The following is a 16652-nucleotide window of genomic DNA, read 5'->3' as shown; positions in this document are numbered from 1 at the left end:
AACAACATACTTAGGGAACCTAAACAAATGGGTAACAGGGAAAGATCAGGGAAACGTAGATTTTTTTTTAGAGCATCTGAGCAAAGAAATGAATGGAGAACCATGATCGCCGATGTCTGTTGCAGATCTGGCACGACACGTAATACCAAATGCTGTTATTATTATTATTATTATTATTATTATTATTATTATTGTTGTTGTTGTTGTTGTTGTTGTTGTTGTTGTTGTTGTTGTTGTTATCAAGGGCTTACTTTTCCTTTTGATTTTGACCGTATTCGTTTCCTTCCCAGGTTATAATGATAATTCAAACAAAATAGTATGTGAGGCTACTGAGCCCGTGATCATGAGATTGTGGGTTCGGGGGTTTGAGGCTCAGCTCGGTCCGACTTTGTGTCCTTGGGAAAGGCACTTTACAAAAAAATTCTCATTTGACTCGGTCCTGACGGAGATGGACATTAAAATTGAAGGCGTCGTCTATGAAACGACCGACCATGGTTTCCAGCGGCGATACACCTATGTTGTTTGCGCATTAAGTAATCCTAACACCCTCTTTTCATCTCTAGTACAATCACATAACATGGAAAGTTATTCAGTTTGCAATGAAACTGTACTCACGAGATTCTTTTTGGACGCCTTGTGTTTTTGTCTGAGATGCATGAGAGCAGAGGGCCATCTTTTTATATTTCTACTTGAATCGCAGTAGAAAATAAACGTCAGTGAAACTTGACCTTTGGTCTCCACAGGTGCTGTGACGATTCTTAGAGTGTGAAGGCTTTGGAACAGTTCGATGATCAATGTTCAAATAAGATGAATGTTAAAAGCTATCTGGAGGACTTGATGAACAAGAAAAATAGTTTAGCAAACTTCCCAAAAGTTTCGAGTTTATGTCTGTGGTTCACGCATATATTTTTTCTTCGAAACAGGCTCACTTTCAGGATATATAATTGTTTGAGTTTGATGGTTCACAATAAGAAACTCGTCGTCCTGAAGGGAAGATGGAAAATATTGAACACGAACCGAAAAAGTTTGAAATGATTGTTTTTCGGTCACGCAGCTTGTTGAATTGTCCACGCGCTCTCCGCTGTTTGTTGCAATTTGCTTTGTGTCTCCACTTTTATACAGACCCGTTTTCATATGCCCATGACGCGGACAGCGTACGTCAGAGTGTGACAACTGCCGGTGCCCCTGGGTGAGATATTCCTTCTACGTCACCTGTCTATGGTTTTGATTTTTTTGCTCCCAGAAAGTAGGGCTAAATCGGGAAGCGTGAAATGCGTCACCGTTACAGCTCCAAATAGCTTAATATGCCATACTAATGAAGACTACGGATCGGGAAATTGGTCGTCAACTGCAGGATAATTTCGAAAGAAGAAATCAAAACAGAAAATTGATACTATCAGAAAGTACAAAGCTGGTCTTCGCTGTTCCTGTGCCACGATCTGTGATAGCATGGCCGTATGGAGCAAAGAGAGGCGTAGATAGTGATTATTACGTTGAAAGAATTAAACATCGACATTCCAAAATGAGCAACGATCATACACTGCAACGTTTTGCTTTCTTCTCACTTCTGTTTCTATGCCCAATAAAAACATCCACATCGCTTTCAAATCGAATGCGGTATTGAAGAAATTTAAGCTATGACCAGTCTGCACCTTTCACTGCAGTCTGTTTGTCTTTCGACCTGGTCAATATCAGGCTCATCCTTGTTTTCTTTGCATGTTACCCTCTAGCAACACCTCTGATCTTTGGCACTTATATTCCTGTTGCAAGTGCCGCATAATTCTTACTAACACTAATGTCAGAAAAATGCCAACTGATTATAGGCCAGTGCTGTGGGTCTGCAGTGGAATTGCGTTAAAAAAAGGAAGCCAAAACTTTTCTTGGAGCTACCATATGAACAAATTATAATAGTAGAAAATCGGATCTAGTTCACTTTATTTCTGCGAAGTTCTACGCGAATTTTTTTTTATTCGAAGCAAAGGGCCTTAGAAAAAACCTCTTGATCCAGATCCTTCTAGTTTTCGCAATATAATTTAAGCCTATAGGCCCTGAAAGGAGTGGGGCCAGATCTAGCTTGTTCACCTATGGGAAAGTTAGTTAGTAATGGTATAGAAAAGAAAAAAAAACAACGTCACAACAAGGGGAATACTGTTTATATAATAATATATTGGAGAGCAAGCAAACTTTTCGGAAGCTCTCCTACATGCATACGAATGAAAGACAGGTACACACGATACACGAATCTTGTTAGCGTTTTCGACTGCTCCACGAAGATTACCTGTCAAATGTGATAGCTTGTCAGTAAATTTCCCCCCTGCCAAGTGACGTAGGAATCTCGACCTTACCACATCGAGCATTATTTAGTCTTAGGTGTGAGTCGCAAGATTTGAAAATTGTTGGTGACTTTTGGAGGAATGGACACGGTTATTTTGACACGTCTATACTCAGAGCCGGTATAATTTGCTTGTACAGGAGGTCTAACAAATGACGTATTTAAAGGACAATGACTCGATCATCTTTATATACCAACCTTTTTACATAAATAAAATTCTACTAACGGGACGTCAAATCCATTACTCTGACGAAGAAAATCTACCTACGTGTTTGAAAACTATCAAGTTATTTTAAAATTTCAGTCAAGACTGAGTAAAATGCAAAACTTGATAACCTCTCTAAAATCAACAATACCATTTATTTGTGCAGTTAAAGAACAACTTTCTTTTAACTTGACATTTTCTTTTAAAGTCTGGGGAAGTGGTGCATTTAATTTGTAATATACCTCCAGGTATTGACCATTTATCTCCTGACAAGCGCTAACACTTTGCTATAAATTTTCACCTGGCATGTTTTTGGATCGATTCTTTGAGCTTCTTATAAGAATTTCAACTGTTTGATTGTTTGTGATGTTTCCGTTGACTCTGTCTTTCAAAATTCCCCTAAGAAAAACACTGGGGCTCTCGTGGTCTAGAGGTTAAGGTTTTCGCCTCTCATTCAATAGGTCCTGGGTTCGCATCCGAATTGCGACTGAAAATTTTCTTCTCTTAAATGTTTTCCTTTCACACCCTTCCTTCTCTCTAACTTAATGTTCTGTCGTCTGCTTTCGTTTCCACTTTCTGAGGGGGAACAATTAAATACATGTAATGTGTCGTCTCCATTCTTCTTCCCACCTGTCTGTATGAAGTCAGATAGCTAAATACATAGTAGGCCTACTCTAAGATATCGAATAAAGGGGGGGGGGGGTAGGAATAAAGAGGGGGGGAGTGGACAAGTGGTCCAAAATTAATAAACGGGGGCCCGATTTGGGGGGGGGGGGGGGGCGCACATCCAACCTCATACTCATACCCCTGTACCAGTAGGAACAAATCGGTTTTATTTCTCCTTCAGTGAATAAAGGAACAAAAGATCATGAAATTTTAGTGATTTTAGTAAATTACTGAGACAATTTTTCTCATTTAGGAACTTAATACCAGTTTCATTAAAAAGTATAAACCAAAGTTTCCAAAGTTTTTTTTAAAATACACAGACAATTGAGGTAGCCAACCCGGTACCGGTACTATTACTGAGGGTAATTTGTCATTTACTAACAACAAAAAAGAAGTATCATTTTGATATAATATCTAATCTAGATTCTAGATAATATAATGTTTCGCATGACCGTCGCTCCTGGCAAGTTGGAAAATAATCAAAGGATAAACGGGGGGTATGGAATAAGGAACGGGGGTGCGCAAAAAAAACCTGAAAATGAATAAGCATGGGGGGGGGGGGGGGCGCTTATTTGATATCTTAGAGTATAGCAATAATAATTATAATAATATTATTATAAGATAATAAGATGGGCGAAAATGTAATGGTCAATCATGACGACTGGGACGAAGTTGTACTAGTTGTTCCCCGTTTCTAGCGCTCTTCTCTCTCAGCGTAAAACTGTTTAGTTTTTGACCCAGCTGCCAACATGGCGGTTCATGACTTCATGAAACTGTAAGTGGGCGTTTTCTCATGAAATCTTTTTTAACAAAATGAGTATGTTCCTTTCTGAACAGAATTTCTTCTTGAATTTGCAAACACAGATTAATGTTTGTTTCCGTGTGTACATTGCACTGATGCACTGTTTTATTTGCTGGTCTTAGTAGATTCTAGCATTTATTTTGCTAAGTAACGAGCATCGCATACAATACATCATCCGTCGGATTAGAATCTAGATTTAGATCTAGATTTCTAGATTAGATTCTAGATCTAGAATCTAGATCTAGATCTAGATCTAGATATATAGATCTAGTAGATTCTAGTGGTAATGTTAAATCTCTTGTCTTCTGTCTCTAGAATTCTAGAATAGATTCTAGATTTTCTAGGTCTAGAATCTAGATCTAGATATAGATCTAGATTCTAGATCTAGATCTACAGCTAGAGGTTAGATCTAGATATCTAGATATATATCTAGATCTAGATCTTGAATCTAGATCTAGATCTTGATCTAGATATCTAGATCTAGATCTAGATAGGCCTACATGCGACTAAACGTAGAACGACGCAAACTATTTTAGGCCACCTCTATTCTCAGGTCTGAGGAGAGTCTTTTGGCTATTCTCACCCGGTGCACGTTCACCGTTATAGCCTAGATCTAGATCTAGATCTAGGCCAACCAATTTTGCGTTCACCCTAAACCACAGAATTCTACACTGAACAGAAAAATTGTAGAATTCTGTGCTGTGAACAAACGTTCCATTACTACTGTTAGCCTACTAAAACTAAAAGCGTACAATTTTGTCTGTGGGCAGTGGAGAGAGAAAGAGAGAGAGAGAGGAGTAGCGCGAGAACTTCCGGGCAAAACAAAATGGCGACCCGGGTAGTTCGGCTCGATTCGAAAAGTTAAATAGCCGTAGCATCTTTGTAGACAGCCAAATTAATTTACTTTTGTGTTTTAACATCATTTTAAAATTTGTTTTGGTCAATTTGATCGTCCACACCGATAGACAGTATTCAGAAAGATACAGAGAGAGAGAAGAGGGGAGGAGTAGATCTTGCGAGAACTTCTGGGCAAAACAAAATGGCGACCCCCGTTGTTCGGCTCGATTCGAAAAGTGAAATAGCCATAGCATCTTTGTAGTCGATAAAATTAGCTTACTTTTGTGCTATAACGTAATCTTTTCTTTGCCTTTATCCATTTGATCATCTACATCGATAGAAAGTATTCCGAAATTAGGAAAAACAGGTCTTGTTTCACACTGGGTGAGAATAGCCTACGGTGGCAAGTCTCACCCGGGGTGAGAGGTCGATCATATTTCTATTCTCACCCCGGGTGAGAATAGCCACTTCCTTCTTTGCTGGTCTTAGTAGATTCTAGCATTTTTATTTTGCCAAGTAACGAGCATCGCATGCATCATCCGTCGGCGGTCGCCGGTGGTATGTAGCTTCTAGTGGTAATGTTAAATCTCTTGTCTTCTGTCTCTAGAATTCTAGGTCTAGAATCTAGATCTAGATCTACAGCTAGAGGCTAGATCTAGATAGGCCTAACTACATGCGACTAAACGTAGAACGATGCAAGCTATTTTTAGGGAGGAAGTGGCTATCCTCACCTGGGGGGAGAGTAAAAATACGATCGACTTCTTCTCTCCCCGGTTGAGACTTGCCAGCATTGGCTATTCTCACCCGGTGTGAAACAAGACCTGTTTTTCCTAATTTCGGAACAGATCTACTGTCTTTTGGTGTGGATGATGTGACAAAAGCGAAGAAAAAACGGAGTGTCTACGTACACGCTAACAGTAACCGGGCACTTAGTCTCAGTATCTACGTACACAGTGTAAAACCGGAACTAAATCAATATTTGTCCTGTGCTGTCACTTGCTGAAAAAAGAGAAAGTCATACAATAATGCAACTAGCATCTGTGTTTGTTGCCCTTTTTTTGTCCAAAAGTTGCTACAAAAAATGACAAAAGTTGCCAATAAAAGTTGCCACTAATGTTCAAGCTTTCAACTCTCGGTGACGACATAGCAATATGTTGATAGAGGTAACTTAATCTAAAGCTCAAGAAATTTCAATATGTTCTGTTTTAATAAGCATCCAGCACTAATCATTTGCAGCCACATATAATGGAAAAACATGAAAAAAGTAGGTTTCACAACAGAATGAAATAAAAATTAGAACAGCACATCATAAATAACTACAAAAATTAACCCAAAAAATAAGGGCGTGTGTCCATCTTTCCGAAGATTGGTCGTTTTAACCCTAAAAAGAAAAAGTACAGGATATTACATCGCGGCCGCGACAAACGCAGATGCTAGATACAAGCGTCTTGTCGGGCTCACCATCGTGACAGGTCAGTGAACCTGCATGTGTGCATCACATTGTGAGTACCGGTTGGGTCACCAAAGTTCATTCAAAGTCTGTGCGCTGGGAAGTATAGGACTCCGCAATGGGGGCATTATTGATTTTTTTAAAGGTACAGTCGAGGGAGGGGTGGGGATGAAGGCCACACCGGATGACAAAGGCTGAACTTGGAGTTCTGAACTGCCCGGTTACTGTGTACGTGACACTGAAACTACATGCCCGGTTGCCGGTTACCGTGTGTACGTGATATTGAGGCTACGTGCCCGGTTACTGTGCACATAACACTGAGACTACGTGCCCGGTTACCATGTACGTAGACACTGAGGCTAGATCTAGGTGGCTGGTTACTGTGTACGTAGACACTCAGAAAGAAAAAATGGTCCTTTTTTGGTAGTTCCCACCCCCCTTATTTGAGCTTCTAGATATATAGATCTATACGTTTGATGCGCGGCGAGCTAAGATATTATCAAACCTAACAACTGCAAAAAATAAAATTATGACCTGGTAGAATCAGGCTCCCACCTTATTTTTATGAGGTCCCCCCCTGAAACCCCCTTACTCTCAGGGCCAAAACCAGTGAATAACAATTGCAGGTTGGGAGCTACCGAAAAAATGACGTTAAAGCACAAAAGTAAGCTGATTTGATCGTCTACAAAGATGCTCTATGGCTACTTCACTTTTCGAATCGAGCTCAACTACACGGGTCGCCATTTTGTTTTGCCCAGAAGTTCTCGCAAGATCTACTCCTCCACCTCTCTCTCTCTCTCTCTCTCTCTCTCTCTCTCTCTCTCTCTCTCTCTCTCTCTCTCTCTCTCTCTCTCTCTCTCTCTCTCTCTCTCTCTCTTTCTCTCTCTCTCTCTCTCTCTCTCTCTCTCTCTCTCCCTCCCCCCCCCCCTCCCTCCCTCTCTGTCTCTCTCTCCCCCCCTCCCTCCCTCTCTCTCCCTCTCTCTCGCCACCCACAGACATAATTGCACACTTTCAACACAAGAGCGCTGGAACGTTTGTTCGCGGCACAGAATTCTACACTTCTGTATCACAGTGGTTCACTGTGAATGCTTCACTGGTTGGCATAGGCTATCATGGTGAACGCACACCTGATGAAAATGGCCAAAAATCTCGCCTGCGCTATTCTCACCCGGGGTGAGAATAGAGATGGCCTTTTAGATAAGGCAGCCATCTTGTGTGACGTCAGACCAGGGGCATTTAAATCAGTATCGATCAGTAGTCTTTTTTAGTGTGATATAGTGCTAGGCCTAGATCTAACGGGACCGCAGTTGTACAGGAGTGCCTGACCAGGATACCCCTCTGATCACGTGACTACGTTTTAAAAATAGCCAACCGCCTGTCACCAAAGATCGTGTGTAGAGAATCTTTGATATATAGATCTAGATCTATAGCACGATGCTTTGGCTTTGGTGCGATGTTTTTCTAGGAATACCGGTAATGTGATATGATGCAGTGTTCCAATGATACTGCTGCTTTTCTCTTTTGTGCCTTGTTTGTCATGCTCGAGGGGGGGGGGGGGGGGGTAATCTTCAGGCGTCTTTACTGCAATTTCCGCACACTTTATTATCTTTGTGTTTACCGTGTTTCAATTTCAAGTATCACTACCGGAATTCCGAAATGTTATTGACATACCGGAAGCCTTGTAACCAATCAGACAGCATGGATGACAGGCTGCATTTAGCTGCAAGTGTGAAATTTTATCATGCGAAACACATTGACACTGTATAATATTTCAAGTCACTGACCAAACATGTCGTTCCATTCGGTATCTCCAAAGATTCTCTACCACATGATCTTTGGTATCTCCAAAGTCTTCTAAACATAGTTTGTGGGTATCCCAGGATGTGATGACATCACATTACTAAAATTAGCCGCCAATCAGGCAGATGTGTCGTTCTACGTTTAGCCACGTATGTATCAAAATCTATTCTATATCTATCTTAGTAACTGTCTTCATCAATCTGTCTTCTGTTAACTGCTCTCTGGTAGATCTAAGTTGTTTTGTGTGGCTCAGTTTTCACTCACCCCTACAACAATATTATTTCGGAATTATTACTTTATAGAAAAATAAGTCAGGAAGATTCATAATGATGATGAAATAATCATAAATGAACAAGAACATGAGAAAGATAGCCTTCTTAGATTCTAAAACTGACTGATTTCTTGATTTCTAGATGGAAGTGAGTGTTCCCGCCCTGGGTGGGAATAATTTTTTGTTTGTTATTCCCCCCTGGGTCAGGTCACTTCTGATCTTTCCTATCTATCTAGATATAGTTTTATAAGATGTAATACAGGCTGAAGGCCGACCTTTAAACCTGGGGTGAGAATTAGACACATTTCCTCTGGCAGATCTAAGTGCTAGATCCAGATCTAGATCAGTCTAGTACACCTCTACTATTTAATGCTGGGAGTGGAAATATTGAGCTCATTCAAACGAGAGTGCTAATGCAAAGGGGAAAAAATGTCACTTTTAGCTGTTGAATGTTTTTTGTCATATCAAAAGGGGTGGGGGTGAGTAAAATATGTTTATTTCCCTCCGGGGGAAGGCGGGGGGGGGGGGGGATTTAAGAGAAAATCTCATATCCACCCGGGGGGTGAATTAAATATTTTTGAATCCCCGTAGGGGGGTGGGAATAAGAGAAAATGTTATTCCCTCCCGGGGTGGGAACAATGGTAGAGCCTTTCTAGATCTAGAGAATCTAGGCCTACCATGTAAAATGATTAAATGTATTCAAATCAATGATGTAGATCTAGATCTATAGGCTAGTAAATAAATTATAGTCCTGATATAGGACTAATCATAACAGAGTAGGCCTAGATAGTTTATTAAATTTTGATTAGATCATTGAAGAATAGCCAAATACTATTCTAAGTGCAATGGAAATGCAGCTCTTGTGTCAACTTGTGCTCTGGGCTCTAGCTGAATGATTTTCTTGAAGAGTGGCTGTTTAGGGCATATAATTGCAAGTGTGGCAACATCTTGATTCGAACTTAATGTATAAGCAAAAAGTTCTTCTGATATTCATAAAATAATTTGAAATAACACTGAATTATGACAGTGAAATAAGACATTAATTCTGATGAAATAATGATTCAAAGAGAGATATAGAGATATATGTTGAAAGTTATGTTAAGATTTCAACACTTTTTCTGTGGAGGCAGTTTTCTTACTATACGGGAAACCTCTTTAAGTACGAAACAGAGTGACATACACTTCAATAAATCGGTCATTACATCAAAAAGATTGAACTTTTGTTCATAGTGATAGTTCTTAATCATCATGAAAGAGTTCTCGGTAAGAGAAACCACAATTTGGAAATTGACGAAAATTAGTTAATAAATTCATGTCTTTGTCATTGTAAAGGATTCTGACGAAGCTACTATTAAGTAACTAACAGACAGTGGAACACGGGCATTACTGTTCTGACCTCAAGCTGCTGGGAGCAGCTTACTGAAGATTTTAAAAAATTGATTTTTGCCATTTTCTTTCTTTACACAGTCACATTACTTCAGAGAAATTTATTGTGGAACCAGTGTCTAACTCAGCAGGACAGGAAGATGTTCTTGTTATTGATCGACTCACACAGGAAATTTCCCTCCAAAGTAAGTGTCCCTCTTCCTTTGTCTTCGTCTTACAACTTTTGATTTTGTTTTGTAAAGGCTTAGCTTTTTAGAGGGATACACACTCAATATTATCACACAGAGTTTTAATAGCAGGCTCCGAAAAGGACCTTCAATTGCTTCTAGATACTGTGGTAACAGAAAGTGAACGTAAAGGATTATTATTGAATGTAAAGAAAACAGAATGCATGGTAATATCCAAAAAAGCAGCAAATCCTAGTTGTAATCTCTTTAGCAAAGGGGAAAAAATCAAACAAGTCCAACAGTTTAAATATCTAGGATATATGATAACATTTGATGCCAAATGTTTCTCAGAAATGAAAAGGAGAACTGCAATGGCTAAGGCTAGTTTCAATAAAATTAGCCCAATCCTGAAAAATAGAAACATATCTCAATGAACACCAAAATGAAAGTCCTGAAATGCTATGTTTGGTCAACCCTTCTATATGGCTGTGAATGCTGGACAATCACTAAAGACAGTGAAAATAAAATAGAAGCAACAGAAATGTGGTTTCTTAGGAGACTGCGAAGATTATCGTGGAAGGAAAAGAAATCAAATGAGGTAGTACTTGATGAAGCCCACGTGGGACGCTCAATGTTAAAAAAACAATCAGGACACGACAAATGCAGTTTTTGGGACACCTGAATTGACATAAGGGTCTTGAACATGTAGCCCTCACTGGCAAAATTGAGGGCAAGCGAGGCATGGGTAGGCCCAGAACAACATACTTAAGGAACCTAGACAAATGGGTAACAGTACAGGGAAAGATCAGGGAAACATAGCTTTTTTGAGAGCATCCGAGCGAAGGAATGAATGGAAAACCATGATCGCCGATATCTGTCACAGATCTGGCACTGGATGATGATGAAACCTCCATTTTGAATCTATCAAGTCACTTAACATATAGGAAAAGCTGTGAACGTTTTATTAGGGTTTATTAAAAGGTGATTTGTTTTCAAGATTCTAAAAAGTGTGTGAAGAGAAGAAAGGAGAAGTAGTGAAAGTGAAGAGAAGCATTCTATCATGAATTGGAGTCTTTAAATTTTTGACGCTACAAATGGATTCCACAAAAATATTTGGATAAAATATACTGTCGGGCATGCCTTAACAGAAACCTGTGTAAAACGGAAACCTGTCTTAAAGAAAACTCCCTGCTCCCCCCTTGATATATTCCTCTTTAATTACCTGTATAAAACGAAAACTTGTCCAACACGGAAATGCAAAGAAAACTTCGCTCTCGTCCGAGGGTTTTACCTGTCTAAGACAGAAAATGCTTCGCCCGCTCTGTCCTTTAAAACAAAACTCGCAAGTTTGGTTCCACGGCTCTAAACTTTATGCCGCCGCTTGGCGGAGAAGGGGAGTACAAGTGCAATTTAGGGGTAGACGTTACCCCATCTACTTGAGCCCTGGGCGATGCAGATGTTCAGGGTGGTGTGGGTGCCAGTGAAAGTACTCGAGTAGCGAGCCCCCAAGGAAACTTTCCTGGGTAGCTAGCATCCAGGGGTGTGAAATTAGTTTGACCAGTGCCTGCACCCTGATCGCACGGCCAGCTAAGAAAATAATTCCTCGAATCGTTGTTACATGGCAGTGAGGGTTGGCATTGATTGACTGTGCTTGTTGCACCGATGGATGGGGCTAAGGATGGAATTAAAGGAGATTTTCAGTCACATCTGTTTTTAATAGGTCAAACAGTGGTCCATTGAAATCCAAGTACTGGTGGTAATTGGATAAGTAGGACTGACACATGTCTTCGGCGGAGAGGATAGCAGTTGAGAGGTGTGAAGTTTTGACCACTGCTTGCCTGCTGGACAAGCGATCCTTGATCCCCCTAAATTCCCCAGTCTGAGATGGAATTTTTTTTTGGCTTCCTTGCGATTCTGTCTTACACAGGTTCAACTGCACAGTCAAACACGGGTAAACTTTGAATTCGACGGGAATTGGAAATAGTGTTCGAGATTTCCGTAATATGTCATGTCCGTGGAAGCCCCCCATACAAAGAAATAGAGAGAAAATAAAGGGAGATAAAAACATTAAAACAATTAACATGGTTAACTGCCTTGACTTGGAAAGTTTGAAACAAGAGGGCCGTGTCAGTGCTGTTGCAAGGAAAATCTCACATGCGTACAGCCGACTCCTACGCCATTCCTTTCCTCTCATTTCAAATTGGTTAGAATATGAAAGTTGATATATTAGTGAGCAAAGTGGTCCTGGAATTTTCAAAATAAAGATTGACCCACAAAAAGAATAAAATGGGGTGGTAATTTCTTTAGGCGTTTTTCAAATGTTTTTATAAAGGCATGATTTTTTTAAAGAATTGAAGAGAGTTTTGGAAATTTGATGTGTAAAAAATAGCGTTCAGGTTGGACTCTCACAGACAATACATTCTCAATGTTAGAGCAATCTAGTACCTTCAATATAATAACTTTACTAGTTTAAAAAAGCTAGTGTTTTCTATTATTTGTATGAAAGGACAAATTAAAGTGTTTTCTGTTTCAGAATGTGATATTCGTCAAACTTATCAAACAAGAAGCCTTTCACTGTTTTGATGGTGACATTTGCTGTAATTGCAACCTGATTCTTTTTTTATCAAGTTTCTTTACTTGCAATAATCCTTGGTGATGTCAAAATTCAATTTACATGACCATGCAATTGATTCGGTACTTCAGATACTGGGAGAATACCAAGTGGTTTAAGAGTGCGCTCTGAAAGTTGTCATTTTGAGTTAATGTCTCTTGTCTATGTTATACAGTTTAACACGGATTGCTCGAATTCGTTGGGACAGGCCTCGATGGTTTGAGGGGTACGTGAGCAGTTTTATGGCATCGACTGTGTCAGAGAACCAAGGGAAGCAACAAAGATTGCTATCTCAGGGAAAACAATATATCGTGTGATGCACAACCCTTCCTCTCGCCCGCTCCACACAAGCCTAGCTGGACCCAATCTAGCATAAACCTAGAGCCTAGGCACACATGTCGAGCAGCGTGCTGAAAATAGCACCGCTAGCTGCTTCTGTGGAGGGGGGGGGGGTTGCGGTAGTATTTTACCAACCTGGCCTTTTCCCATATGTGTTTTATTGTTATTATTATTTTGTCTCAAGTGCACCTCAGAGGACATTGACTTTAGACGTCTATGGCGGCGTAATTGGTTTGACTATTTTGTGTTTGTGTTCGAGCTACGCGAGATTTTCTTACAAAGATAAAGAAGAAGAAAAACCAGACCTCAGGTACAGTTCGACGGATGCATGATTTCTAGTCTTCTGTGTTCAACCTATCCGTGTCATACTGTATATCCTCATGATTTGAACATGTTTGTGGAAAACTGACTTTGCCTTTTCAGGAAAGGCAGTGTTTGTATTTTCCTTGAGTTTTCTGTATGAGGCTATGTCGCCGATGGTTGTTGGATGGTCTGTTGTGGTCTATTCCATCTAGTTCTTATGTTGGTATTAACATTAATTAAACTGATCACTTCATGTGAAATCTAAGCGTTATTTTATGGCCTCTCTATAAACCGTATGAAAATGAAAGGCAATTTAATGACCCACATTATAATAAGATGAGGTGACAATTTGTATGAAAGGGTTCTTCAAATGTGAAAAAAAGATGTACGATCTCATCTTTACATTTAGATTAAGCTTTTGTCTCCAGAATTTTTTTTCCTTACTTTGACGGATTTCAGCTTCTTGCTTTTTGAGTATTTGGTTTTTGTTTTCTGTTCTGAAGGTGGTGAAAGTGGGATCCCTGCATCTGCCATCACAAAGACCATATATGGAATTGTGGGAATCATCAGACTGGTCGCAGGTAGGCTGTTTGGGTTGTTTACTACGGGTTGTTGTTTTTTTTCTATTTCCGCCTTACTTTATCAAGGGATTGGTGAAGGAATGGGGTCTAAGAGATGTTTGTGTTCTATATAGTGTTCAGCTAAGCACAGTGGTTTTTCTAAAATCATTATTATAAAGTGAAAATTGTTTTATGTGCTGGACACTGCACTGGAGATTAAAATACCTTTGTCGATTTTGAAAATCGATTAACAAATAACTTTTTAATGAATTTTAATGTCTGTGAGTTTCGTATTATTTTCCTTCTCTTTGTTAGTCCACTAAGATACATGCGCTGACTTTGAATTGATGTGCAAGTCATAAGTTCTGTCCGTATGTCTATCTGTCTGTCTCACGCTCCTCTCTCTTTCTCTCTATCTCTCCTCACCACCTCCCCCCCCTCTCATTCTCCATCATCAGTGTACATTATTATCTGCCTATCCATTATTAAAGGTATTTATATGGGGCTCTCGTGGCCTAGAGGTTAAGGTGTTGGCCTCTCATTCAAAGGTCCCGGGTTCGAATCCGGGTAGCGACAGAAAAATTTTCTTCTCTAAAATTGTCTCCTTTCACCTCCTTTCCTGCTCTCTAGCAATGTTCTGTTGTCTGCTTTCATTTCCACTTTCTGCCCCCACCCCCTCACATCCCCCCCCCCCCCTCTGGGCTCCTGACTCTTTCTGCAGCCTTTCCACTGCTACTTCTTGGCTCCTCCTTACTGCTGTCTTTCTGCCACACCCCTGATCTTCTGGTAGGAAAGATCTACACCTAGCCTTCTCGGACAAGGGCGAAAAATCTCGGAGGGCCCGTGTGCAAGTTGCGCACGATAAAGATCCCTTGGTGGTCTAAAATCAATAAGAGTAGGCTTCGGCCGCCACCCGGGCAAAATTCAAAATTTCCTACCAACTGAAAATATTAGGAGTGTTCTGCGCGCTCATATGACCTATGCAGTTGCGAGCGCCGTAAAACACTTTACAAAAACAAAAAAAACAAAAAGGTATTTATTTTAAAATCTATCTGTATATCTCTCTCTCTATCTATCTGAAGAATTTCCCCTTTGGTAGTTGGAGGGGGTCACTTTTAGGTCTTGCTTCTTTCCTCCCTTTCTTTTGTTCTTGTCTGTCTGTTTTACCTTTTTCCTGCACTAAATGAATGTTATGTTGGTGTGCTTCTCTTCCCTCAACACTTTTTAAACTTACTACTTTTCTCTCTGTTCTTTCTGACTGTTTATCTTGCTCTCTCCCAGCACAAAATGGCTGTCATAGAGGAGTGTTGTCATGTGGGTGTGCTTATCTTTACCCCGACCCTAATCTGTATTATATTGGCTGTCTTGTGTTACAGGGCCTTACCTCATGGTGATCACCAAGAGGGAAAAAGTTGGGTCAATCCTTGGGTCTGACATATGGAAGGTGACGGGAACAGAGGTTCTCAGCTACAAGAGATCCTTCACTCACCTGACAGAGAAACAGGTACATCATGGGCTTATTTACATTGTCAGAGTGATGACTTGTGGCGCACAGATTCACTTTGTTTGCTATGGGGCTGGGTTTATGGTCGACTGGGAAAAGGTAAAGCTTAACCCTCCACATCTTCACGGATCAAGATGATCATGGCATGTCATTTCCTGTTCCCGGGAGACATTAATTGAACCCTGAATATTGCTCATTAGATCAAGCAGTGTGAAAGGGTGGGGGAGGTTGGTTATACTTTAGTTTTACCAGACTGAACATATTGCTTTGTCTACATGTAGAGATACTTGAATAAGTGGTGAACTTAAAATGTGTCTCAGAAACTGGGAAAGAAGCAAGATCAGTAAGTTTTTTATTTTCATAGTTGGCCCCTTTTTTTTCCCCTTTCTAACACGCTCAGCTAGCAATGTGTAGGAGGTATTAGATTGCTTTTGGTTTATTTTGAACTGGTCCATATGATGATGGTAAAATTTAGGTTTCTAAACTCGGCCTGGTGTTTATGCAAATTTCAGAGCATCATTTCTTTAAGAAAATAGCAGTAAGTAGAATAATTTGTTTAGGGGTTGTTTTTTTTTCATTCCCTTGTCCAGGTGTCGATCAACAAAACCTACTTGGCTCTTGTGGATATGATGTTGAACACAGAGAATTTCTACTTCTCTCCTACCTACGACCTGACTCACTCAATACAGCGGCTCTACAACACCAGCCCAGACTTTCAGTCTCTTGGTTTACTTGAAAGGGTTAGTTTTCTTCTGTTTTTATGTCTTTCCAGTCTGTTTACCCTGCCGGTGAAGTGTGAAATTTAGCCGTTTACTTTGTCTTCAAGTACCATCTTCTTCAAGCCACTAGTTTCTCATGTAGTCTGATGTCTTTTTTGGGTAACATGTCTTTAGATCTTATTTTTTACTTAGAGTGCAAGCCAGAAAAATGTTATTGCTGTATAAATATTTGTTGTTTGCTTTTTTTTGTTTCTAAACGCTCAAACTTTTTTCATTCCTTTTCAGGCTATATTTTCATGTGACTAGCGTACCTTTTAATCATTCATTTTGTAAACTTTCCTGAAGGTTACTGGATTTTTCTGTTTGTTTTCATGTGACTAACACACTTTTATAACGTACCTCCTTCATTTGTCCCACAGGCGGACCAGAGGTTTATATGGAACAGCCATGTCCTGAGAGAGCTGTCCCAACAACCAGACCTGGCCAAGTTCTGTATGCCTGTTATGCTGGGATGTATCTTTGTCTGCCAAACTTATCAATTTTGCCTGTATTTTTTTGGTGTTTTTTTTTGTTTTTTATTGGCAAGCTGTTCTAGTGCTCTAATCCCAGAAGGCAAAATTGTTCAAGAGAGAGAAAAAACTTTTATGTCTTAAAACAATTTTACACATTTTATTTATCTTTTCCTGCTTCTTTTAAAATT

The 16652-nt window shown here is 39.9% G+C and overlaps 1 protein-coding gene across 2 annotated transcripts in view; it reads left to right on the top strand.

Annotated features, from left to right (window-relative positions):
• The first annotated feature begins 3900 nt into the window (after positions 1–3900).
• LOC101858148 (phosphatidylinositol-3-phosphatase SAC1) overlaps positions 3901–16652 on the top strand; it is a 39404-nt gene continuing 26652 nt past the window's right edge. For both annotated transcript variants that reach the window (XM_005111853.3, XM_035973326.1), the window contains exons 1-6: positions 3901–3978; positions 9831–9934; positions 13673–13750; positions 15106–15233; positions 15824–15973; positions 16372–16465. In XM_005111853.3, coding sequence (XP_005111910.1) covers positions 3953–3978; positions 9831–9934; positions 13673–13750; positions 15106–15233; positions 15824–15973; positions 16372–16465 — 580 coding nt within the window. In that variant the 5' untranslated portion in view covers positions 3901–3952. The remainder of the gene's footprint in view (positions 3979–9830; positions 9935–13672; positions 13751–15105; positions 15234–15823; positions 15974–16371; positions 16466–16652) is intronic.

The sequence above is a fragment of the Aplysia californica genome, unplaced genomic scaffold (assembly GCF_000002075.1).
Source record: "Aplysia californica isolate F4 #8 unplaced genomic scaffold, AplCal3.0 scaffold01137, whole genome shotgun sequence".
Taxonomy (NCBI): domain Eukaryota; kingdom Metazoa; phylum Mollusca; class Gastropoda; order Aplysiida; family Aplysiidae; genus Aplysia; species Aplysia californica.
Note: the sequence above shows the minus strand (reverse complement) of the source record. Positions and strands in the feature narration are given on the sequence as shown.